At 46.7% G+C, this 27263-nt stretch overlaps 1 protein-coding gene across 3 annotated transcripts; it reads left to right on the forward strand.

Annotated features, from left to right (window-relative positions):
- The first annotated feature begins 749 nt into the window (after window positions 1–749).
- LOC109886487 (cytochrome P450 4F3-like) lies at window positions 750–27263 on the forward strand. Of its 3 annotated transcripts, none has more exons than XM_031821172.1 (13): window positions 750–864; window positions 2526–2763; window positions 3971–4115; window positions 8219–8272; window positions 8607–8734; window positions 9727–9848; window positions 17929–18075; window positions 18238–18446; window positions 18955–19084; window positions 21036–21169; window positions 24572–24636; window positions 24752–24834; window positions 25015–27263. In XM_031821172.1, the coding sequence occupies exons 2-13, from the start codon at window positions 2527–2529 to the stop codon at window positions 25190–25192; spliced, it is 1632 nt and encodes a 543-aa protein (XP_031677032.1). In that variant the 5' UTR covers window positions 750–864; window position 2526; the 3' UTR covers window positions 25193–27263. The 3 variants fall into 3 exon arrangements, with proteins under 3 accessions (XP_031677032.1, XP_031677030.1, XP_031677031.1); XM_031821170.1 differs by lacking the exon at window positions 750–864 and adding an exon at window positions 931–968; XM_031821171.1 differs by lacking the exon at window positions 750–864 and adding an exon at window positions 1634–1755.

Consider the following 27263-nt stretch of genomic DNA (forward strand, 5'->3'; position numbering starts at 1 on the left):
ACTGATTTAAGTTTCCCTGCATTAAAGTCCCCGGCTACTAGGAGCGCCGCCTCTGGGTGAGCGATTTCTTGTTTGCTTATGGTGGAATACAGCTCATTCAATGCTGTCTTGGTGGCAGCCTCTGACTGTGGTGGTATGTAAACAGCTACAAAGAATATAGATGGCCTTATCAAACCCCCAATAATTAACTTAATTGTGTCACCAGAGTCATACTTTCTGTGGCACACAGTCAAATGCTTTCTATAGAACTAAATTCATCAGGATAGGCAACCGAAATTCATTAAAGTGTTATATTAAACAGAGGTAGTCAAATGTAGGAAAGCAATAAACATTTCAGAACTACTAGTCAAATTAGACATGGACGAGATGACGAATTTTGGCAAAGAGATTTATAGACTAATAAACTTAAAACAAAATAGCCAAACCCAAAACTGCAGACATTACTTGTGCCTCCCCCCGCGTTCAAACCGCCACAAAAAAAATGTATGAAACGCAGCCTCACTGACAGCTGCCTTGAAGAACACAAATAAAACCTGCTTTCTGCTACTAAGATCAGTGAAATGTGAACTGACAAAGGAGTGAAGAGCAGAAATCTCAACTAGCCAGAAAGTTGCAACAATGAAGAATTGAGTGTGTGCCCGTCCACGTGAAGGGGCGAATTCTGGCGGTGGGGGGCACAACACCGGTGGAGGCGTAGCGACGATCCTGAGGACTGAGGTGGGATGGGCGCCTTCCGAGCCAACCGTGGTAAGAAACCTCTCGAGCCAGCTAGGGCGTGACAGCCCAGCGCGCTGGCTTATACAGGACCGACGCTGGAAATGAGAAGCAGATACGGGGAGTTGAACGTTTATTCGGAACAGACAGGTAACAGGAACAGCGTCAGCGCACGGGTATACAGAGACACACGAATGCTGAAGCGGGGAAAAGACAGACATAGGGGAGGGAATGACAGAGGTGATTGAGTCCAGGTGAGTCCAACAATCGTGATGCGCATGACGGGGGCAGGCAGGTGTCCGTGATGATGGTGGCTGGAGTGCGTAATGCTGGGGAGCCTGGAGGGAAGAGCGCGAGGAGGCAGGACATCCAGAGAAACCGAGATTGAAATAAAGTTTATATTCATGAAATTACTATAGGTGGAATTAAGATGACCCCGATAAAAAAAAAAAAAAGTCCATATTGATACAGAAACATTAAACAATTATTCAGTTTTGTTAAAAACAAGTTGATTGACAAAGTCATGAAACATGGGACGAAACCACCTTTGGGATATGATACAAATGATGACTGGGGTCAGAATGACCTGGTAGATTGAAGGTAAATGATATCTGAGGTTCTGAATGACCCCAGTCAGGTAGCTTGAAGGTAAACCTCCTCTAGAGTGGGAGAGCGGTGGAGAATCACGGAGTAGGCTATATGGGAGTTGTAGTTTTAAGGAGAATCAGTGGGAAGAAAATAGCCTACATGCCTACAGTATGCAATATAACTGTATAATATAACCGTACAGCACAACACATCCTTTAAAATATCAACACCCGCATGGTGACTGTCTCCCAAATGACACCCTATTCCCTTTCTAGTGCACTACTTTTGACCAGGGCATACAGGGTTAGAGCATGTAGGTTCCTGTTGTAGGTTCCTGTTGTGTGTTGAGCCAGTGTGTGGTGGAAGAGATTAAAATAAAGAGAAGTTGAAAGGGTGAGACTGTCTCAATGCACGAGAGGAACTGAAGCAAGCCAGTCAGATCTTCTAAGAAAGGCAAGTAATCTGTGTGAGCAGACGACCAGCTATAATTAGGACTACTGTAGATGTCTTTATGTGTTGAAGCGAGAAAAGCCATCATACCAAGCGTACTGAGTTGGTTTAGGATATATTGTTATTCACCGAGAATTGGATTCTCTTTACACTGTGTAGGCCTACTTCACAGTCTATGAGCACTGTATTACAACAGTTGAGATGCATTGTGTTGAAGAGCTGCTGTTTCTGTTGACCAAGCGGGACGTTTTTTCTATGTGTTCTCAACCCTTGTTGTGTCTCTACTCTCTATCATACAGGATGGATTAGACTAGAGTAGAGTAGAATAGAGTAGAATAGAAAACAGTAGAATAGAAGAGTAGAATAGAGTAGAGTAGAAAACAGTAGAATAGAAGAGTAGAATAGAGTAGAGTAGAAAACAGTAGAATAGAAGAGTAGAATAGAGTTGAGTAGAAAACAGTAGAATAGAGTAGAGTAGAATAGAGTAGAAAACAGTAGAGTAGAATAGAAAACAGTAGAATAGAGTAGAATAGAGTTGAGTAGAAAACAGTAGAGTAGAATAGAAAACAGTAGAATAGAGTAGATTAGAAAACAGTAGAATAGAATAGAATAGAGTTGAGTAGAAAACAGTAGAATAGAATAGAGTTGAATAGAAAACAGTAGAATAGAGTAGAGTAGAATAGAATAGAGTTGAGTAGAAAACAGTAGAATAGAGTAGAGTAGAATAGAATAGCTTTATTTGAAGTAAGGTTGATGGTATTGTTTCTATGCAGGATGGCTGTTATTGATGCCGTGCTGGATCGTCTGCTAGATGGACTCCTGGGTCTGGGTCGTCTCCTGTCTCCTCTCTGCTCCCTCTTTGTTCTCCTCCAGCTCTCTGCTCTGGTTGTCCTCCTCCTCCTGTCCCTCCGTGTCGTCTGTCTGCTGTGGAGCCATGCTCAGTTCACCAGGCGTCTCCGGTGCTTTAGTAAACCCCCCACACAAAACTGGCTGATGGGACACCTGGGAGAGGTGAGGAAACTCTGTGTGTGTGTGTGTGTGTGTGTACAGACTGAATGAATGGATGGAATTGATAGGACATTAACCCCTACACTACAACCTGCATGTTGAGATGGAGAAAATAGACTTTGGTTAATAAAGCTGATCCAATATGAATTGAAATGTATGTTGCTCCAGGGAAAGGAAATGCTTTTGTTGTTGTTGTGAATTCAGTGGATGTTTTCAGTCTCAGTGACCACCATTTTGTATTAGGCTCCTGAAGCTGACTGTTAGGCAACAGTGCTTTGTTTACAGGAATAGGTTCTTCCTGTTGTTCAGAAGGGTAAGCTACTGTAAGTGTTGCACCACAAGCACTGAAAACTAAAGTCAGTCTTTTACAACTCTAGTTGTCAACACTGAAAACGAGTCTGTTTTTACAGCTCCAGTCGTCCTGCCCTTTACAGTACAAAACATCTCCTTGTAAAGTGTTTATTGGCCACTCGTTCCACACCACTATCCCCCAGCCTGCGGCTAGAAAGGAGTAGCTTTGTATCAGTCCTGCAGTTGTTTCAGCAGTGGGTTTTTGTGACACCCGTGACTGGATATTGCACATGGAAGTTTGGTTTCAGCATGAAACATTACCTTCAAATGTCCCAATGCTGGAGGAACCTCCCCCCCAGCCTCCCTAATGTTGCCAACACTGTAGGCCTTTCTTTGTTTCCCTAATGAAATATACTTGTTTATCTTTATTCATATATTATAAACAAAATGTGTTTCTACCTACGTGTGTGTGTGTTTCTACCTACGTGTGTGTGTGTTTCTACCTACGTGTGTGTGTGTGTGTGTGGTATGTGTGTGTGTGTGTTTCTACCTACGTGTGTGGTGTGTGTGTGTGTGTGTGTGTGTGTGTGGTGTGTGTTTCTACCTACGTGTGTGTGTGTGTGGTGTGTGTGTGTGTGGTGTGTGTGTGTGTGTTTCTACCTACGTGTGTGTGTGTGGTGTGTGTGTTTCTACCTACGTGTGTGTGTGTGGTGTGTGTGTGTGTGGTATGTGTGTGTGTGTTTCTACCTACGTGTGTGTGTGTGGTGTGTGTGTGTGTTTCTACCTACGTGTGTGTGTGTGTGGTGTGTGTGTGTGTGTGTGGTGTGTGTGTGTGTGTGTTTCTACCTACGTGTGTGTGTGTGGTGTGTGTGTTTCTACCTACGTGTGTGTGTGTGGTGTGTGTGTGTGTGGTGTGTAGATGCGGAGCACGGAGGAGGGCCTGCAGGCGGTGGATCAGTTGGTAAGAACCTACAGCCACTCCTGCTCCTGGTTTCTGGGCCCCTTCTACTCCCTGGTACGACTCTTCCACCCTGACTACATCAAGCCTCTGCTGCTGGCACCAGGTACATACATCTTTCACTCCTGGCTCCTGTTCATTAGGGCACCAAACTGAAGAAAACAAATTGTAACCCGGGAGGGACTAACCGGGATTGTCCAATAAGAAGGGCTCATTTACATTTCCCATTGCTAAATGTTTCAAAACGTTTTTTACTTGTGTACCCTAATGAACAGTGTGCCCTAATGAACAGTGTGCCCTAATGAACAGTGTGCCCTGTATACAGAATACCACTTCATTTAGTCCATGGACCAGAGGGCCACATTTCACACATTTGTCTACTTTGGGCTGGCAAAGTCTAACAACAATTTTCAGTAAGGTCCACCCATGTCTGTGGGTAACATTTAGATATCAATAACACTTATCAGAGGTAGCTAAATGTGGCTATCGCTACATTATATGTTATGACCCCTTATGCAGTTAGTTAGGGGTCATAGACTGGGGGAATGAAATCTAGTTCTGTGTTGTCAGGGAACAATCTTCTCATACTAACTCAATTGATATATTATTCACTTGATGATACAACACTATTTAAGGTATGAAACAATTGGGATTGGTAATGACATGTCTATGGGGCCACCTTGAGGGGGTTCATATGTTATACACGTATTCATGTGGTGGTGCTAGGAGACAGAATGGGCAGTATAGGGATGTGCTCTGTTACCACGTGACAAGGGTGTGAAGGACTTAAGTTTAAAAAAAGTTGTTTGTTTGTGGTATCTTACAGATCACACCTTTCCTGTCAGCATGCTGGGTGTTAATATACAGCAGAGTATTGTGTCAACTATAAAAACAACATGGTCCCATATATAGATATCTTTATTTCTGTGACCAACTTCCCTAAAAACACACATGTTGTTCTGCTATTTGAAACACTCTGGTTTCAATGGTGAATCAGTCGAGGTAAATCATTAGATACAACAGCCCCCCAAAAAATGGACCAATCTCGTGGTTTTTAACATAACATCCCATCCAATAGGATGGATCCATTGCTGTTTGAACCAGTCATTTTCAACGAGCATGTGAACATTCCAACTTCTCTTCAACATTCTTTAATCAGCCGTCAAACATTTTAGACTCGTATTCAACAAGATATAAATGTGTGAAAACATCATTTTATTTGGAGAGGTTATATATTAATCTGATCAGGGGCTTGTGGAGAACAACTGAATACCATCAAAGCTTTGCCATCCTAAAGTGGATACATTTTCCCACTGGCCCATAGACTAATGTCTGTCATAGCTGCAGCAAGATGTTTTGAATAGGGGGGGTGCTGATGGCTCCCATACACACTCCCGTCCTGCTCACCCACACACACTCCCGTCCTGCTCACCCATACACACTCCCGTCCTGCTCACCCAAGCTCCCATACACACTCCAGTCCTGCTCACCCAAGCTCCCATACACACTCCCGTCCTGCTCACCCATACACACTCCCGTCCTGCTCACCCATACACACTCCCGTCCTGCTCACCCAAGCTCCCATACACACTCCAGTCCTGCTCACCCAAGCTCCCATACACACTCCCTTCCTGCTCACCCATACACACTCCCATCCTGCTCACCCATACACACTCCAGTCCTGCTCACCCAAGCTCCCATACACACTCCAGTCCTGCTCACCCAAGCTCCCATACACACTCCCGTCCTGCTCACCCAAGCTCCCATACACACTCCCATCCTGCTCAACCATACACACTCCCGTCCTGCTCACCCATACACACTCCCGTCCTGCTCACCCATACACACTCCCGTCCTGCTCACCCATACACACTCCTGTCCTGCTCACCCATACACACTCCCGTCCTGCTCACCCAAGCTCCCATACACACTCCCGTCCTGCTCACCCAAGCTCCTATACACACTCCCGTTCTGCTCACCCAAGATCCCATACACACTCCCGTCCTGCTCACCAATACACACTCTCGTCCTGCTCACCCATACACACTCCCGTCCTGCTCACCCATACACTCTCCTGTCCTGCTCACCCATACTCACTCCTGTCCTGCCCACCCATACACACTCCCGTCCTGCTCACCCAAGATCCCATACACACTCCCGTCCTGCTCACCCAAGCTCCCATACACACTCCCGTCTTGCTCACCCAAGCTCCTATACACACTCCCGTCCTGCTCACCCAAGCTCCCATACACTCTCCCGTCCTGCTCACCCAAGCTCCCATACATACTCCCGTCCTGCTCACCTAAGATCCCATACACACTCCCGTTCTGCTCACCCAAGCTCTCATACACACTCCAGTCCTGCTCACCCATACACACTCCCGTCCTGCTCACCCATACACACTCCCGTCCTGCTCACCCATACACACTCCCGTCCTGCTCACCCATACACACTCCAGTCCTGCTCACCCATACACACTCCAGTCCTGCTCACCCATACACACTCCCGTCCTGCTCACCCAAGCTCCCATACACACTCCCGTCCTGCTCACCCAAGCTCCCACACACACTCCCGTCCTGCTCACCCAAGCTCCCACACACACTCCCGTCCTGCTCACCCAAGTTCCCATACATACTCCCGTCCTGCTCACCCAAGCTCCCATTAGGCCTACAGACATGACCGCCTACAAAAACACACTGATGGGGTACACATACAGGACAAGCTACATATTTTTTGCCAAGTCACAACAGCCTTATCACACATTCAAAATGTACTGATTGATTAAAGTAGGGAAATATGTGTTCCAATCACGAGCTAAAGTTTCGGAATAAAAGATGCTTCTCGTCTAGTTTAGGCTTTTTTACGAACTGCTAGCGTGTCATTTAGAATAGGTTATAACCCCCCTAATGGCTACTGTGTCATTTAGAATAGGTTATAACCCCCCTAACTGCTAGCGTGTCATTTAGAATAGGTTATAACCCCCCTAATGGCTACTGTGTCATTTAGAAGAGGTTATAACCACCCTAACTGCTAGTGTGTCATTTAGAAGAGGTTATAACCCCCCTAATGGCTACTGTGTCATTTAGAAGAGGTTATAACCACCCTAACTGCTAGTGTGTCATTTAGAAGAGGTTACAACCCCCCTAACCGCTAGTGTGTCATTTAGAATAGGTTATAACCCCCCCCCCTAACCGCTAGTGTGTCATTTAGAAGAGGTTACAACCCCCCTAACCGCTAGTGTGTCATTTAGAATAGGTTATAACCCCCCCTAACTGCTAGTGTGTCATTTAGAATAGGTTATAACCCCCCTAACTGCTAGTGTGTCATTTAGAATAGGTTATAACCCCCCCCCCCCTAACTGCTAGTTTGTCATTTAGAATAGGTTATAACCCCCCTAACTGCTAGTGTGTCATTTAGAATAGGTTATAACCCCCCCCCCCCTAACTGCTAGTTTGTCATTTAGAATAGGTTATAACCCCCCCTAACTGCTAGTGTGTCATTTAGAATAGGTTATAACCCCCCTAACTGCTAGTGTGTCATTTAGAATAGGTTATAACGACCCTAATGGCTACTGTGTCATTTAGAATAGGTTATAACAACCCTAATGGCTACTGTGTCATTTAGAATAGGTTATAACCCCCCTAACTGCTAGTTTGTCATTTAGAATAGGTTATAACCCCCCCTAACTGCTAGTTTGTCATTTAGAATAGGTTATAACCCCCCCCTACCTGCTAGTTTGTCATTTAGAATAGGTTATAACCCCCCCCCCTAACTGCTAGTGTGTCATTTAGAATAGGTTATAACGACCCTAATGGCCAATGTGTCATTTAGAATTGGTTATATATTGACTCTTGTAGGTCTTAATTTTGCAAATTAGATAGGCTACCTCACATCTCAATTAGGGTTAAATGTTTGTCGGTTTAGACAGAGAAGATAGGTCTAAACATGTGATTTGGTTGTCCATTGTGCTACTGGCTCTAGTGTGCTAGCTAGACAGTGTGTTTAAAGTTGAGTTAATTTGTCATGAGAAAAAGGCTTGTGGAAAAAATAACTCCCTCGCATGGTTTTACCATCTCACCACCAGGTGGTGCTGTTGCACCCTCTACACCTCTACTTCCTGCTGCCATGCTGTCTGCTTTTCTCCTTAGCAAGTAGACCTACAGTGACTATTTTTCTGAATCGCCTTCACCATTTTTTCCATCCTTGCAGCTTCCATCACAGTCAAAGATGAGCTTTTCTATGGGTTCCTGAGACCATGGCTGGGTAAGTACAAAACATGAACACCTTTCATTTACTTTACCCCATACAATACACTCTCAAATCAAATCCTCTCTCACAGTCACAGGAATATTTCCTATAGTATATACAGTACTCTCAGATCCTCTGTCCTAGTGACAGTCACAGTAATATTACCTATACTATATACAGTACTTTAGGATCCTCTGTCCTAGTGACAGTCACAGTAATATTTCCTATACTATATACAGTACTCTCAGATCCTCTGTCCTAGTGACAGTCACAGTAATATTTCCTATACTATATACAGTACTCTCAGATCCTCTATCCTGGTCACAGTTACAGTAATATTGTCATACAGGACAGAGTCTTCTCCTGAGTAACGGAGAGGACTGGTCTCGTCGTAGACGTCTACTCACTCCTGCATTCCACTTCGACATCCTCAAGAACTATGTGAAGATCTTCAACCACTCCTCCGACATCATGCATGTGAGTCTATGGAGCAACAGCAGCCATTACGTGGGTTCATTTAAGTAGCAATCAACATATTTGGCCCATTAAATATGTTAGAGAAACAAGTAGTATAGTTTACAAGTTAATTTTTTTTGCATCAGCTTCTCTGTTTTTAAACTCCGTAATTATTGGGACAGTGAAGTATTTTTTACTTATTTTAGCTCTATACTTGAAAACTTTGGATCCATATCAGGTGAAGAGTTTAGAAATTACAGCAGTTTTTGTACATAGACCTCTCATTTTAGGGGAGCGAACTAGTAAAAAGATAAGTATTTGGTCCCATATTCATAGCACGCAATGACTACAGCAAATTAGTTTGATGCATTTGCTTTTTTGTTTTGGTTGAGTTTCAGATGATTAGGTTTCAGATACAGTGTGTCAGACAGAGGTGGCTGGTGGGAGGAGCTATATCTGTTCAATTCCAGCCATTACAATGAGCCCGTCCTCCTATAGCTCCTCCCACCAGCCTCACCTGGTGTAAGAATGTAAGAGGTAGTGTGGCGATGTGGTGAGGTAGGCAACACAAATGTCTCCCATAGAGTTAGTTGGAGGACTTATGGACATAACCCACTTTAGCATGTACATTGCCATTGAGTGATTCCACCATTTTAAAGAAGTCAACTTGGTGGGGATTCCTATGGGTTCTAAGTGACCAGCCAAATATCAGAGCATTGTCGCCTGGTTGCAGTGTTTGTAAATGGCTTTAAGCTATATCACTGCCATCTAGTGGCCACAATAAATAAATGACACAAGATATGATTCAGGACTCCAGCACTGCAGGTGGCTGTAAATCACCAATATTAGCTTTAGGCGTTTAAAAAACACTAAGAAATAAGAAAATGGACTACTTCAAAATGGAGATAGAACAGGCAGTGTTACTGAGGCTGTCACAGACACCTTAATAGGACAGATACAAAGATGACTCCTCTAATTAACTCTATGGTCTCTCCCCTGTTGGTTGGCGTCAGTCTAAGTGGCGCCGCCTGGTGGCCGAGGGAGAGAGCCGCCAGGACATGTTCAATCACATCAGCCTGATGACTCTGGACAGTCTGCTCAGATGTACCTTCAGCTACAACAGCAACTGCCAGGAGTGAGTAGTCTATGTTTAATATTACAAGTAACCTTCTATCTCTGATACTGAGACAAGAGTCCAGTAACCTTCTACCTCTGATACTGAGACAAGAGTCCAGTAACCTTCTACCTCTGATACTGAGACAAGAGTCCAGTAACCTTCTACCTCTGTTACTGACTGAGACAAGAGTCCAGTAACCTTCTATCTCTGTTACTGACTGAGACAAGAGTCCAGTAACCTTCTATCTCTGTTACTGACTGAGACAAGAGTCCAGTAACCTTCTATCTCTGATACTGACTGAGACAAGAGTCCAGTAACCTTCTACCTCTGATACTGAGACAAGAGTCCAGTAACCTTCTACCTCTGATACTGAGACAAGAGTCCAGTAACCTTCTACCTCTGTTACTGACTGAGACAAGAGTCCAGTAACCTTCTACCTCTGTTACTGACTGAGACAAGAGTCCAGTAACCTTCTATCTCTGTTACTGACTGAGACAAGAGTCCAGTAACCTTCTATCTCTGTTACTGAGACAAGAGTCCAGTAACCTTCTATCTCTGTTACTGAGACAAGAGTCCAGTAACCTTCTACCTCTGTTACTGACTGAGACAAGAGTCCAGTAACCTTCTACCTCTGTTACTGACTGAGACAAGAGTCCAGTAACCTTCTATCTCTGTTACTGACTGAGACAAGAGTCCAGTAACCTTCTATCTCTGTTACTGAGACAAGAGTCCAGTAACCTTCTATCTCTGTTACTGACTGAGACAAGAGTCCAGTAACCTTCTATCTCTGATACTGAGACAAGAGTCCAGTAACCTTCTATCTCTGTTACTGACTGAGACAAGAGTCCAGTAACCTTCTATCTCTGTTACTGACTGAGACAAGAGTCCAGTAACCTTCTTTCTCTGTTACTGACTGAAACAAGAGTCCAGTAACCTTCTATCTCTGTTACTGACTGAGACAAGAGTCCAGTAACCTTCTCTCTCTGTTACTGACTGAGACAAGAGTCCAGTAACCTTCTATCTCTGTTACTGACTGAAACAAGAGTCCAGTAACCTTCTATCTCTGTTACTGACTGAGACAAGAGTCCAGTAACCTTCTACCTCTGATACTGACTGAGACAAGAGTCCAGTAACCTTCTACCTCTGTTACTGACTGAGACAAGAGTCCAGTAACCTTCTATCTCTGTTACTGACTGAGACAAGAGTCCAGTAACCTTCTACCTCTGATACTGACTGAGACAAGAGTCCAGTAACCTTCTACCTCTGATACTGACTGAGACAAGAGTCCAGTAACCTTCTCTCTCTGTTACTGACTGAGACAAGAGTCCAGTAACCTTCTACCTCTGTTACTGACTGAGACAAGAGTCCAGTAACCTTCTACCTCTGATACTGACTGAGACAAGAGTCCAGTAACCTTCTATCTCTGATACTGACTGAGACAAGAGTCCAGTAACCTTCTACCTCTGATACTGACTGAGACAAGAGTCCAGTAACCTTCTATCTCTGATACTGAGACAAGAGTCCAGTAACCTTCTATCTCTGTTACTGACTGAGACAAGAGTCCAGTAACCTTCTACCTCTGATACTGACTGAGACAAGAGTCCAGTAACCTTCTATCTCTGATACTGACTGAGACAAGAGTCCAGTAACCTTCTACCTCTGATACTGACTGAGACAAGAGTCCAGTAACCTTCTATCTCTGATACTGAGACAAGAGTCCAGTAACCTTCTATCTCTGTTACTGACTGAGACAAGAGTCCAGTAACCTTCTCTCTCTGATACTGAGACAAGAGTCCAGTAACCTTCTATCTCTGATACTGACTGAGACAAGAGTCCAGTAACCTTCTACCTCTGATACTGACTGAGACAAGAGTCCAGTAACCTTCTATCTCTGATACTGAGACAAGAGTCCAGTAACCTTCTATCTCTGTTACTGACTGAGACAAGAGTCCTGTAACCTTCTACCTCTGTTACTGACTGAGACAAGAGTCCAGTAACCTTCTACCTCTGTTACTGACTGAGACAAGAGTCCAGTAACCTTCTACCTCTGTTACTGACTGAGACAAGAGTCCAGTAACCTTCTACCTCTGTTACTGACTGAGACAAGAGTCCAGTAACCTTCTACCTCTGTTACTGACTGAGACAAGAGTCCAGTAACCTTCTACCTCTGATACTGAGACAAGAGCCCAGTAACCTTCGACCTCTGATACTGACTGAAACAAGAGTCCAGTAACCTTCTACCTCTGTTACTGACTGAGACAAGAGTCCAGTAACCTTATACCTCTGTTACTGACTGAGACAAGAGCCCAGTAACCTTCTACCTCTGTTACTGACTGAGACAAGAGTCCAGTAACCTTCTACCTCTGATACTGAGACAAGAGTCCAGTAACCTTCTACCTCTGTTACTGAATGAGACAAGAGCCCAGTAACCTTCTACCTCTGTTACTGACTGAGACAAGAGTCCAGTAACCTTCTACCTCTGTTACTGACTGAGACAAGAGTCCAGTAACCTTCTATCTCTGATACTGACTGAGACAAGAGCCCAGTAACCTTCTACCTCTGTTACTGACTGAGACAAGAGTCCAGTAACATTCTACCTCTGATACTGAGACAAGAGCCCAGTAACCTTCGACCTCTGATACTGACTGAAACAAGAGTCCAGTAACCTTCTACCTCTGTTAATGACTGAGACAAGAGTCCAGTAACCTTCTACCTCTGTTACTGACTGAGACAAGAGTCCAGTAACCTCCTACCTCTGTTACTGACTGAGACAAGAGCCCAGTAACCTTCTACCTCTGTTACTGACTGAGACAAGAGTCCAGTAACCTTCTACCTCTGTTACTGACTGAGACAAGAGTCCAGTAACCTTCTACCTCTGATACTGACTGAGATAAGAGCCCAGTAACCTTCTACCTCTGATACCGAGACAAGAGTCCAGTAACCTTCTACCTCTGATACTGACTGAGATAAGAGCCCAGTAACCTTCTACCTCTGATACTGACTGAACAAGAGTCCAGTAACCTTCTGCCTCTGATACTGACTGAAACAAGAGTCCAGTAACCTTCTACCTCTGTTAATGACTGAGACAAGAGTCCAGTAACCTTCTACCTCTGTTACTGACTGAGACAAGAGTCCAGTAACCTTCTACCTCTGTTACTGACTGAGACAAGAGTCCAGTAACCTTCTACCTCTGTTACTGACTGAGACAAGAGTCCAGTAACCTTCTACCTCTGTTACTGACTGAGACAAGAGTCCAGTAACCTTCTACCTCTGATACTGACTGAGATAAGAGCCCAGTAACCTTCTACCTCTGATACCGAGACAAGAGTCCAGTAACCTTCTACCTCTGATACTGACTGAGATAAGAGCCCAGTAACCTTCTACCTCTGATACTGACTGAACAAGAGTCCAGTAACCTTCTGCCTCTGATACTGACTGAGAGAAGAGTCCAGTAACCTTCTACCTCTGTTACTGACTGAGACAAGAGTCCAGTAACCTTCTACCTCTGTTACTGACTGAGACAAGAGTCCAGTAACCTTCTACCTCTGATACTGAGACAAGAGTCCAGTAACCTTCTACCTCTGTTACTGAATGAGACAAGAGCCCAGTAACCTTCTACCTCTGTTACTGACTGAGACAAGAGTCCAGTAACCTTCTACCTCTGTTACTGACTGAGACAAGAGTCCAGTAACCTTCTACCTCTGATACTGACTGAGATAAGAGCCCAGTAACCTTCTACCTCTGATACCGAGACAAGAGTCCAGTAACCTTCTACCTCTGATACTGACTGAGATAAGAGCCCAGTAACCTTCTACCTCTGATACTGACTGAGACAAGAGTCCAGTAACCTTCTACCTCTGATACTGACTGAGACAAGAGTCCAGTAACCTTCTACCTCTGATACTGAGACAAGAGTCCAGTAACCTTCTACCTCTGTTACTGACTGAGACAAGAGTCCAGTAACCTTCTACCTCTGTTACTGACTGAGACAAGAGCCCAGTAACCTTCGACCTCTGTTACTGACTGAGACAAGAGTCCAGTAACCTTCTACCTCTGTTACTGACTGAGACAAGAGTCCAGTAACCTTCTACCTCTGATACTGACTGAAACAAGAGTCCAGTAACCTTCTACCTCTGATACTGACTGAAACAAGAGTCCAGTAACCTTCTACCTCTGTTACTGACTGAGACAAGAGTCCAGTAACCTTCTACCTCTGATACTGACTGAAACAAGAGTCCAGTAACCTTCTACCTCTGATACTGACTGAAACAAGAGTCCAGTAACCTTCTACCTCTGTTACTGACTGAGACAAGAGTCCAGTAACCTTCTACCTCTGATACTGACTGAAACAAGAGTCCAGTAACCTTCTACCTCTGTTACTGACTGAGACAAGTGTCCAGTAACCTTCTACCTCTGTTACTGACTGAGACAAGAGCCCAGTAACCTTCTACCTCTGATACTGAGACAAGAGCCCAGTAACCTTCTACCTCTGTTACTGACTGAGACAAGAGTCCAGTAACCTTCTACCTCTGATACTGAGACAAGAGCCTAGTAACCTTCTACCTCTGTTACTGACTAAGACAAGAGTCCAGTAACCTTCTACCTCTGTTACTGACTGAGACAAGAGCCCAGTAACCTTCTACCTGTGATACTGACTGAGACAAGAGCCCAGTAACCTTCTACCTCTGATACTGACTGAGACAAGAGTCCAGTAACCTTCTACCTCTGATACTGAGACAAGAGTCCAGTAACCTTCTACCTCTGATACTGAGACAAGAGTCCAGTAACCTTCTACCTCTGATACTGAGACAAGAGCCCAGTAACCTTCTACCTCTGATACTGACTGAGACAAGTCCAGTAACCTTCTACCTCTGATACTGAGACAAGAGCCCAGTAACCTTCTACCTCTGATACTGAGACAAGAGTCCAGTAACCTTCTACCTCTGATACTGAGACAAGAGTCCAGTAACCATAGTCCCCTCCATCCTCCCTCCTCTATCTAACCCTGTCTCCATCCTCCCTCCTCTATCTAACCCTGTCTCCATCCTCCCTCCTCTATCTAACCCTGTCTCCATCCTCCCTCCTCTATCTAACCCTGTCTCCATCCTCCCTCCTCTATCTAACCCTGTCTCCATCCTCCCTCCTCTATCTAACCCTGTCTCCATCCTCCCTCCTCTATCTAACCCTGTCTCCATCCTCCCTCCTCTATCTAACCCTGTCTCCATCCTCCCTCCTCTATCTAACCCTGTCTCCATCCTCCCTCCTCTATCTAACCCTGTCTCCATCCTCCTTCCTCTATCTAACCCTGTCTCCCATCCTCCCTCCTCTATCTAACCCTGTCTCCAACCTCCCTCCTCTATCTAACCCTGTCTCCATCCTCCCTCCTATCTAACCCTGTCTCCATCCTCCCTCCTATCTAACCCTGTCTCCATCCTCCCTCCTATCTAACCCTGTCTCCATCCTCCCTCCTATCTAACCCTGTCTCCATCCTCCCTCCTCTATCTAACCCTGTCTCCTCCCTCCTCTATCTAACCCTGTCTCCTCCCTCCTCTATCTAACCCTGTCTCCTCCCTCCTCTATCTAACCCTGTCTCCATCCTCCCTCCTCTATCTAACCCTGTCTCCATCCTCCCTCCTCTATCTAACCCTGTCTCCTTCCTCCTCTATCTAACCCTGTCTCCATCCTCCCTCCTCTATCTAACCCTGTCTCCATCCTCCCTCCTCTATCTAACCCTGTCTCCATCCTCCCTCCTCTATCTAACCCTGTCTCCATCCTCCCTCCTCTATCTAACCCTGTCTCCATCCTCCTTCCTCTATCTAACCCTGTCTCCCATCCTCCCTCCTCTATCTAACCCTGTCTCCATCCTCCCTCCTCTATCTAACCCTGTCTCCATCCTCCCTCCTCTATCTAACCCTGTATCCATCCTCCCTCCTCTATCTAACCCTGTCTCCATCCTCCCTCCTCTATCTAACCCTGTCTCCATCCTCCCTCCTCTATCTAACCCTGTCTCCATCCTCCCTCCTCTATCTAACCCTGTCTCCATCCTCCCTCCTCTATCTAACCCTGTCTCCATCCTCCCTCCTTTATCTAACCCTGTCTCCATCCTCCCTCCTCTATCTAACCCTGTCTCCTCCCTCCTCTAACTAACCCTGTCTCCTCCCTCCTCTATCTAACCCTGTCTCCCCCCTCCTCTATGTAACCCTGTCTCATCCTCCCTCCTCTATGTAACCCTGTCTCCATCCTCCCTCCTCTATGTAACCCTGTCTCCATCCTCCCTCCTCTATCTAACCCTGTCTCCATCCTCCCTCCTCTATCTAACCCTGTCTCCATCCTCCCTCCTCTATCTAACCCTGTCTCCATCCTCCCTCCTCTATCTAACCCTGTCTCCATCCTCCCTCCTCTATCTAACCCTGTCTCCATCCTCCCTCCTCTATCTAACCCTGTCTCCATCCTCCCTCCTCTATCTAACCCTGTCTCCATCCTCCCTCCTCTATCTAACCCTGTCTCCATCCTCCCTCCTCTATCTAACCCTGTCTCCATCCTCCCTCCTCTATCTAACCCTGTCTCCATCCTCCCTCCTCTATCTAACCCTGTCTCCATCCTCCCTCCTCTATCTAACCCTGTCGCCATCCTCCCTCCTCTATCTAACCCTGTCTCCATCCTCCCTCCTCTATCTAACCCTGTCTCCATCCTCCCTCCTCTATCTAACCCTGTCTCCATCCTCCCTCCTCTATCTAACCCTGTCTCCATCCTCCCTCCTCTATCTAACCCTGTCTCCATCCTCCCTCCTCTATCTAACCCTGTCTCCATCCTCCTTCCTCTATCTAACCCTGTCTCCCATCCTCCCTCCTCTATCTAACCCTGTCTCCAACCTCCCTCCTCTATCTAACCCTGTCTCCATCCTCCCTCCTATCTAACCCTGTCTCCATCGTCCCTCCTATCTAACCCTGTCTCCATCTTCCCTCCTATCTAACCCTGTCTCCATCCTCCCTCCTATCTAACCCTGTCTCCATCCTCCCTCCTCTATCTAACCCTGTCTCCTCCCTCCTCTATCTAACCCTGTCTCCTCCCTCCTCTATCTAACCCTGTCTCCATCCTCCCTCCTCTATCTAACCCTGTCTCCATCCTCCCTCCTCTATCTAACCCTGTCCTCCTTCCTCCTCTATCTAACCCTGTCTCCATCCTCCCTCCTCTATGTAACCCTGTCTCCATCCTCCCTCCTCTATCTAACCCTGTCTCCATCCTCCCTCCTCTATCTAACCCTGTCTCCATCCTCCCTCCTCTATCTAACCCTGTCTCCATCCTCCCTCCTCTATCTAACCCTGTCTCCTCCCTCCTCTAACTAACCCTGTCTCCTCCCTCCTCTATCTAACCCTGTCTCCATCCTCCCTCCTATCTAACCCTGTCTCCATCCTCCCTCCTCTATCTAACCCTGTCTCCATCCTCCCTCCTCTATCTAACCCTGTCTCCCCCCTCCTCTATCTAACCCTGTCTCCCCCCTCCTCTATCTAACCCTGTCTCCATCCTCCCTCCTCTATGTAACCCTGTCTCCATCCTCCGTCCTCTATCTAACCCTGTCTCCATCCTCCCTCCTCTATCTAACCCTGTCTCCATCCTCCCTCCTCTATCTAACCCTGTCTCTACCCTCCCTCCTCTATCTAACCCTGTCTCCATCCTCCCTCCTCTATCTAACCCTGTCTCCATCCTCCCTCCTCTATCTAACCCTGTCTCCATCCTCCCTCCTCTATGTAACCCTGTCTCCTCCCTCCTCTATCTAACCCTGTCTCCATCCTCCCTCCTCTATCTAACTCTGTCTCCATCCTCCCTCCTCTATCTAACCCTGTCTCCATCCTCCCTCCTCTATCTAACTCTGTCTCCATCCTCCCTCCTCTATCTAACCCTGTCTCCATCCTCCCTCCTCTATCTAACCCTGTCTCCATCCTCCCTCCTCTATGTAACCCTGTCTCCATCCTCCTCTATCTAACCCTGTCTCCATCCTCCCTCCTCTATCTAACCCTGTCTCCTCCCTCCTCTATCTAACCCTGTCTCCTCCCTCCTCTATCTAACTCTGTCTGATGGCTCCTTTCCTTTCGTCCAGGAGTTCCAGTGAGTACATAGCAGCCATATTTGAGCTGAGTACCTTGGTGATCGAGCGGAGAGGACGTATCCTGCACCACTGGGACTGTCTCTACTGGAGGTCCCCAGAGGGACAGCGCTTCAAACAGGCCTGTAGTGTAGTACACGGGTAAGAAGATTGGCTGAACATTTCTCTGAAATTCCAAGGTTTTCTGAAATTCCTTTTGGGAGATACCTGGAAGCTGGAAATCCAAGATTCCTCCAAACAGGATGTCTGGAATACTTTGGAATTTTCAGGAAGTAACTCAAGTTCTTACAACCCTATACACAGGTTCACCAGGACTGTTGTCCAGGAGCGCAGAGCACAGCTTCTCCACCGGGGGGAGCCAGAGAGCCACACTGACACCACAGGAGGAGAGGAGAAGAAGAAGAAAAGAGTAGCAGACTTCATTGATTTGTTACTGCTGTCAAAGGATGAGGATGGTCATGGTCTCACAGATGAGGAGATAAAAGCAGAGGCAGACACTTTCATGTTTGGAGGTGATCCTCGAGTGTTCAGATCCACCATATCCTCTACTGTATTTACCCTGGCAGTATATCCTGTCATAAACTGCTGTATTTACCCTGGCAGTATATACTATCATAAACTACTGTAATTACCCTGGCAGTATATCCTATCATAAACTACTGTATTTACCCTGGCAGTATATACTATCATAAACTACTGTAATTACCCTGGCAGTATATCCTATCATAAACTACTGTATTTACCCTGGCAGTATATCCTATCATAAACTACTGTATTTACCCTGGCAGTATATCCTATCATAAACTACTGTAATTACCCTGGCAGTATATCCTATCATAAACTACTGTATTTACCCTGGCAGTATATCCTATCATAAACTACTATATTTACCCTGGCAGTATATCCTATCATAAACTACTGTATTTACCCTGGCAGTATATCCTATCATAAACTACTGTAATTACCCTGGCAGTATATTCTATCATAAATCAATTTATTTGAGACTTTATTCTCTCTCAGGTCATGACACCACGGCCAGCGGGATCAGCTGGGTTCTGTATAACCTGTCTCAGCATCAGGACTACCAGGACCGCTGTAGAGCCGAGGTCAACGACCTGCTACAAGACCGAAAGACAGATGACTTAGACTGGTCAGCACCTGTCTGTCTGTCTGTCCGTCTGTCTGTCTGTCTGTCTGTCTGCTTGCCTGTCTGTCTTTGTTTCTGTTGTTTCTGTCATACCACAGGGTGATGGGAGGGGGACGGGTCATACCACAGGGTGAGGGCAGGGGGACGGGTCATACCACAGGGTGAGGGCAGGGGGACGGGTCATACCACAGGGTGAGGGGAGGGGGACGGGTCATACCACAGGGTGAGGGGAGGGGGACGGGTCATACCACAGGGTGAGGGCAGGGGGACGGGTCATACCACAGGGTGAGGGCAGGGGGACGGGTCATACCACAGGGTGAGGGCAGGGGGACAGGTCATACCACAGGGTGAGGGCAGGGGGACGGGTCATACCACAGGGTGAGGGGGATGGGACGGGTCATACCACAGGGTGAGGGCAGGGGCACGGTTCATACCACAGGGCAAGGGGAAGGGGGATGGGTCATACCACAGGGCGAGGGGAGGGGGACGGTTGATACCACAGGCCTTTCTCAAATAGGTCACATTTGTAATAATGAAAAGTTCCATCCTCTCTTCATCTCAACATGGCAGGATCTCTGTGGGCCAAGACTCCCAAAACCACAGAGAGGATACCACGTTAATAAGACTAGTCTTGGATCTCTATGGGCCAAGACACTCAAAACCACAGAGAGGATACCATGTTAATAAGAGTACTCTTGGATCTCTGTAGGCCAAGACTCCCAAAACCACAGAGAGGATACCACGTTAATACGACTAGTCTTGGATCTCTGTGGGCCAAGACACTCAAAACCACAGAGAGGATACCATGTTAATAAGAGTACTCTTGGATCTCTGTAGGCCAAGACTCTCAAAACCACAGAGAAGATACCACGTTAATAAGAGTAGTCTTGGATCTCTGTGGGCCAAGACACTCAAAACCACAGAGAGGATACCATGTTAATAAGAGTACTCTTGGATCTCTGTAGGCCAAGACTCTCAAAACCACAGAGAAGATACCACGTTAATAAGAGTAGTCTGGGGATCTCTGTGGGCCAAGACACTCAAAACCACAGAGAGGATACCACTTTAATAAGATGAGTCTGGGGATCTCTGTGGGCCAAGACACTCAAAACCACAGAGAGGATACCACGTTAATAAGAGTAGTCTTGGATCTCTGTGGGCCAAGACACTCAAAACCACAGAGAGGATACCACTTTAATAAGATGAGTCTGGGGATCTCTGTGAGCCAAGACACTCAAAACCACAGAGAGGATACCACTTTAATAAGATGAGTCTGGGGATCTCTGTGGGCCAAGACACTCAAAACCACAGAGAGGATACCACGTTAATAAGAGTAGTCTTGGATCTCTGTGGGCCAAGACACTCAAAACCACAGAGAGGATACCACTTTAATAAGATGAGTCTGGGGATCTCTGTGGGCCAAGACACTCAAAACCACAGAGAGGATACCACTTTAATAAGATGAGTCTGGGGATCTCTGTGGGCCAAGACACTCAAAACCACAGAGAAGATACCACGTTAATAAGAGTAGTCTTGGATCTCTGTGGGCCAAGACACTCAAAACCACAGAGAGGATACCACTTTAATAAGATGAGTCTGGGGATCTCTGTGGGCCAAGACACTCAAAACCACAGAGAGGATACCACTTTAATAAGAGTAGTCTGGGGATCTCTTTGGGCCAAGACACTCAAAACCACAGAGAGGATACCACGTTAATAAGAGTAGTCTTGGATCTCTGTGGGCCAAGACACTCAAAACCACAGAGAGGATACCACTTTAATAAGATGAGTCTGGAGATCTCTGTGGGCCAAGACACTCAAAACCACAGAAAGGATACCACTTTAATAAGAGTAGTCTGGGGATCTCTGTGGGCTAAGACTCTCAAAACAGACCAGTCCTTTTTGTATGTGTGAATGATCCATAAAAGAATGACTGGTGTGTTGTGTTTCTGCAGGGAGGACCTGAGCAGCCTCCCCTTCACCACCATGTGTATTAAAGAGTCTCTGAGACTGCACTCCCCCGTGTCTGCTGTCACCAGACGATACACGAAGGACATGACGGTGCCAGGTGGACGGGTCATACCACAGGGTGAGGGGGACGGGTCATACCAAAGGGTGAGGGGGATGGGTCATACCACAGGGTGAGGGCAGGGGGATGGGTCATACCACAGGGTGAGGGGGACGGGTCGTACCACAGGGAGAGGGGGACAGGTCATACCACAGGGTGAGGGGGACAGGTCATACTACAGGATGAGGGGGATGGAACGGGTCATACCACAGGGTGAGGGGGATGGGTCGTACCACAGGGTGAGGGGGATGGGTCGTACCACAGGGTGAGGGGGATGGGTCGTACCACAGGGTGAGGGGGATGGGTCGTACCACAGGGTGAGGGGGACAGGTCATACCACAGGGTGAGGGGGACAGGTCATACTACAGGATGAGGGGGACGGGTCATACCACAGGGTGAGGGTACGGTTCATACCACAGGGTGAGGGGGACGGGTCATACCACAGTGTGAGGGGGACGGGTCATACCACAGGGTGAGGGGGACGGGTCATACCACAGGGTGAGGGGGACGGGTCATACCACAGGGTGAGGGGGACAGGTCATACCACAGGGTGAGGGGGACGGGTCATACTACAGGATGAGGGGGACAGGTCATACCACAGGGTGAGGGGGACAGGTCATACTACAGGATGAGGGGGATGGGTCATACCACAGGGTGAGGAGGACGGGTCATACCACAGGGTGAGGGGAGGGGGATGGGTCATACCACAGGGTGAGGGGAGGGGGATGGGTCATACCACAGGGTGAGGGGACGGGTCATACCACAGGGTGAGGGGGATGGGTCATACCACAGGGTGAGGGGAGGGGGACGGGTCATACCACAGGGTGAGGGGGACAGGTCATACTACAGGATGAGGGGGACGGGTCATATCACAGGGTGAGGAGGACGGGTCATACCACAGGGTGAGGGGAGGGGGACGGGTCATACCACAGGGTGAGGAGGACGGGTCATACCACAGGGTGAGGGGGACGGGTCGTACCACAGGGTGAGGGGACGGGTCATACCACAGGGTGAGGGGAACGGGTCATACCACAGGGTGAGGGGGACGGGTCGTACCACAGGGTGAGGGGGACGGGTCATACCACAGGGTGAGGGGACGGGTCGTACCACAGGGTGAGGGGGACGGGTCGTACCACAGGGTGAGGGGAACGGGTCATACCACAGGGTGAGGGGGACGGGTCGTACCACAGGGTGAGGGGACGGGTCGTACCACAGGGTGAGGGGACGGGTCGTACCACAGGGTGAGGGGACGGGTCATACCACAGGGTGTATTTGGGTATATTTGCATATTTAAATCCATTAACAGAAAGGGGAGGAACAGAGCTGCAACCACCAAACACTTTCTCAGTCTCCCCTACCTGCTCTGTCTAGACTACCTGCTCTGTCTAGACTACCTGCTCTGTCTACCCTACCTGCTCTGTCTAGACTACCTGCTCTGTCTAGACTACCTGCTCTGTCTAGACTACCTGCTCTGTCAACCCTACCTGCTCTGTCTACCCTACCTGCTCTGTCTAGACTACCTGCTCTGTCTAGACTACCTGCTCTGTCTCCCCTACCTGCTCTGTCTAGACTACCTGCTCTGTCTAGACTACCTGCTCTGTCTAGACTGCCTGCTCAGTCTCCCCTACCTGCTCTGTCTAGACTACCTGCTCTGTCTAGACTACCTGCTCTGTCTCCCCTACCTGCTCTGTCTAGACTACCTGCTCTGTCTAGACTACCTGCTCTGTCTAGACTGCCTGCTCAGTCTCCCCTACCTGCTCTGTCTAGACTACCTGCTCTGTCTAGACTACCTGCTCTGTCTAGACTACCTGCTCTGTCTAGACTACATGCTCTGTCTAGACTACCTGCTCTGTCTAGACTACATGCTCTGTCTAGACTACCTGCTCTGTCTAGACTACCTGCTCTGTCTAGACTACATGCTCTGTCTAGACTACCTGCTCTGTCTAGACTAACTGCTCTGTCTAGACTACCTGCTCTGTCTAGACTACATGCTCTGTCTAGACTACCTGCTCTGTCTAGACTACCTGCTCTGTCTACCCTGCCTGCTCTGTCTAGACTACCTGCTCTGTCTAGACTACCTGCTCCGTCTACCCTGCCTGCTCTGTCTAGACGACCTGCTCTGTCTACCCTGCCTGCTCTGTCTAGACTACCTGCTCTGTCTAGACTACCTGCTCTGTCTAGACGACCTGCTCTGTCTACCCTGCCTGCTCTGTCTAGACTACCTGCTCTGTCTAGACTACCTGCTCTGTCTAGACTACCTGCTCTGTCTAGACGACCTGCTCTGTCTACCCTGCCTGCTCTGGCTAGACTACCTGCTCTGTCTAGACTACCTGCTCTGTCTAGACTACCTGCTCTGTCTAGACGACCTGTTCTGTCTACCCTGCCTGCTCTGTCTAGACTACCTGCTCTGTCTAGACTACCTGCTCTGTCTAGACTACCTGCTCTGTCTACCCTGCCTGCTCTGTCTAGACTACCTGCTCTGTCTAGACTACCTGCTCTGTCTAGACTACCTGCTCTGTCTAGACTACCTGCTCTGGCTAGACTACCTGCTCTGTCTAGACTACCTGCTCTGTCTAGACTACCTGCTCTGTCTAGACTACCTGCTCTGTCTACCCTGCCTGCTCTGTCTAGACTACCTGCTCTGTCTAGACTACCTGCTCTGTCTAGACTACCTGCTCTGTCTAGACTACCTGCTCTGTCTACCCTGCCTGCTCTGTCTAGACTACCTGCTCTGTCTAGACTACCTGCTCTGTCTAGACTACCTGCTCTGTCTACCCTACCTGCTCTGTCTAGACTACCTGCTCTGTCTACCCTGCCTGACTTTACTCATTCAAGGGTTTTTCTTTATTTCTTTTACAATTTTCTACATTGTAGAATAAGAGTGAAGACATCAACACTATGAAATAACACATATGGAATCATGTAGAAGTGTTAAACAAATCAAAATATATTTTATATTTGAGTTTCTTCAAAGTTGCCTTGATGACAGTTTTGCACACGCTTGGCATTCTCTCAACCAGCTTCATGAGCTAGTCACCTGGAATGCATTTAAATTAACAGGTGTTCCTTGTAAAAAATGTATTTGTGGAATTTCTTTCCTTTTCAGCCAATCAGTTGTGTTGTGACAAGGTAAGGGTGGCATACAGAAGATAGGCCTATTTGGTAAAAGACTAAGTCCATATTAAGGCAAGAACAGCTCAAATATACAAAGAGAAAAACCCCGGAATGAGTAGGTGTGTCCAAACTTTTGACTGGTACTGTACGTGTGGTGCGTTAAATCCCTGACGAAGCTTTAGCGTTCTTATAGACTAAACGGAAAGGCAATGTAAACACAGGAAATAGATAGCTGAAGAAGACAGATCTTCAGGTGGGCGGAGCCTGTGCGTTTCTAATACTAATGTCTAATGTCTTTTCCCACCTCAGGTAGCATCTGTCTGGTGAGCATCTATGGGACCCATCACAACCCTGAGATCTGGCCTGACCCAGACGTTAGTACAGTTTACTCCATCGACACTCAGGGCTCTGACGAGCTCCTTAATATCCTCTCACAGTGCCGCTGACAGTCACTTTAGTCTGATGGCATTTCACTCTTCTTCTCTCCAGGTCTACAACCCCATGCGCTTCGACCCTGAGAACTCAAAGGACCGTTCATCCCATGCCTTCATACCTTTCTCTTCAGGACCTAGGTGTGGATTCTAATTGACATTATCTTTATACACATTAGCATCACAGCCCAGGCATAACATAGCCTAATGTTTAGAACCTGTTCCCTGATCCGTTTGTGCATGGCATGACAGTACAAACAGATCCGGAGACCAGGCTATGATGATACAGTATCAACCATCACCGATCATTCTGTGCTATAGGAACTGTATAGGTCAGAAGTTTGCCATGGCGGAGCTGCGTGTGGTGGTGGCGCTGACCTTGAGGAGGTTCCGTTTGACCCCAGGGGGGGTGGAGGTGAGGAGGCTACCCCAGCTGGTTCTCAGAGCCGAGGGGGGGCTGTGGCTGACGCTGGAGACCCTAGACGCCCCCCAGGACTAACCCCTGAACTCCTCTCTCCTTTATGGATCAGACATAGAGAAAACTGATTTTATGATTTTACTGTATAAACATACGCTGAGTATACGAAACGTTAAGAACACCTTAACACAGTAAAATACATAGGCCTAAAGCCTACAAATAAACAAGAATACATAGGCCTAAAGCCTACAAATAAACAATAGAATACATAGGCCTAAAGCTGAAAAAATGAAAATAGCAAAATATCCTGATGAAAATGCAGGTTCTCATGAATCGCCTCCCTTTCCATCTGTCTTGACTTGAACCAGGACAGAGAAACCACATACTCTCAATGCTCTCTCAGATGGATATAAAATTAACCCCTTACTTGTTGTTTCTCACAAGTGTATCAGGTTGTAAACTCTGCAAACAACGTTTTTCCACTCCGGGAAGGAGAACAGTAAATTACTGTAAATACATGCATTAACAGAAATGTAACCAAATGACGGGATAAACGGTACATCTACTATGCCTACTGGTTACATATATGATGGAGAATTGAACAAAACAAACAATCGAAGAGCAAACAATTCACAACAATGAATGTGCAATAATTGTCAGGAGACCGCAAGGGGAACATTCTGGAGAGAGACGCCCATATCTTCGCCACACATCCCTCCCCTACTTCTTGTTGCAACGTTTTTAAATTAGTCTCGAGACACATTATCTTCACACATTGTTAGATGTTTTTCACTGATAGCCACAACTCAATAATCGGCTAGGTCTATTGCCATGCGCGCTCGCCAAATTGCTGGTTTCCCAAATAGGAATAGGCAAACAATCCATAGCTATTTTATTTAACTAGTTTATAACAAAATCTTATTTACAATGACGGCCTAGGAACAGTGAGTTAACTGCCTTGTTCAGAGGCAGAACAACAGATGTTTACCTTGTCAGCTCTGGGGATTCGATCGAGCAACTTTTCGGTTACTAGTCCAATGCTCTACCCCCCAGGCTACCTGCCGCTTATGATGCTAAGTTTAGCTCTCTGGTAAAGTATTTAGAATGATTATATTAGGGGGGAACAATCTGTCGATGTGCCCTTGAGCAAGGCACTTAACTCAAGTCGCTCTGGATAAGAGCATCTGCTAAAGTGTGAAATGGGTCAGCATCCCTGTAGAACACTTTCGACACTTTGTAGAGTCCAAACATCTGAAGCTGTTCTGAGGGCAAAAGGGGGAGGTGCAACTCAATATCAGGAAGAGGGTGTTCCTAATGTTTTGTCCGCTCAGTGTATGTCTCAATGCACGGTGAATGTAGGTCGGCCTACTGGATGTATGTGAACATAAATACACATAGAAACATCTCAATGCACGGTGAATGTAGGTCGGCCTACTGGATGTATGTGAACATAAATACACATAGAAACATCTCAATGCACGGTGGATGTAGGTCGGCCTACTGAATGTATGTGAACATAAATACACATAGAAACATCTCAATGCACGGTGAATGTAGGTCGGCCTACTGAATGTATGTGAACATAAATACACATAGAAACATCTCAATGCACGGTGGATGTAGGTCGGCCTACTGGATGTATGTGAACATAAATACACATAGAAACATCTCAATGCACGGTGAATGTAGGTCGGCCTACTGGATGTATGTGAACATAAATACACATAGAAACATCTCAATGCACGGTGAATGTAGGTCGGCCTACTGGATGTATGTGAACATAAATACACATAGAAACATCTCAATGCACGGTGAATGTAGGTCGGCCTACTGGATGTATGTGAACATAAATACACATAGAAACATCTCAATGCACGGTGAATGTAGGTCGGCCTACTGGATGTATGTGAACATAAATACACATAGAAACATCTCAATGCACGGTGAATGTAGGTCGGCCTACTGGATGTATGTGAACATAAATTCATTAAGTACTTTTCATCTGAATTGTTAATGTGATTTTTGTAAGCTATTTTTTTTTCCAGTGTGAGTGCATTGTTATTTTGAGATTCAATAAACATAGCCTTGATGAGTACTGTGCTAATATGTGAACCAGAAGCCTCTGCTCTGATCTGGCTTTACTCTTTTTGAA

This window comes from Oncorhynchus kisutch, unplaced genomic scaffold (assembly GCF_002021735.2).
Source record: "Oncorhynchus kisutch isolate 150728-3 unplaced genomic scaffold, Okis_V2 scaffold3902, whole genome shotgun sequence".
NCBI lineage: Eukaryota > Metazoa > Chordata > Actinopteri > Salmoniformes > Salmonidae > Oncorhynchus > Oncorhynchus kisutch.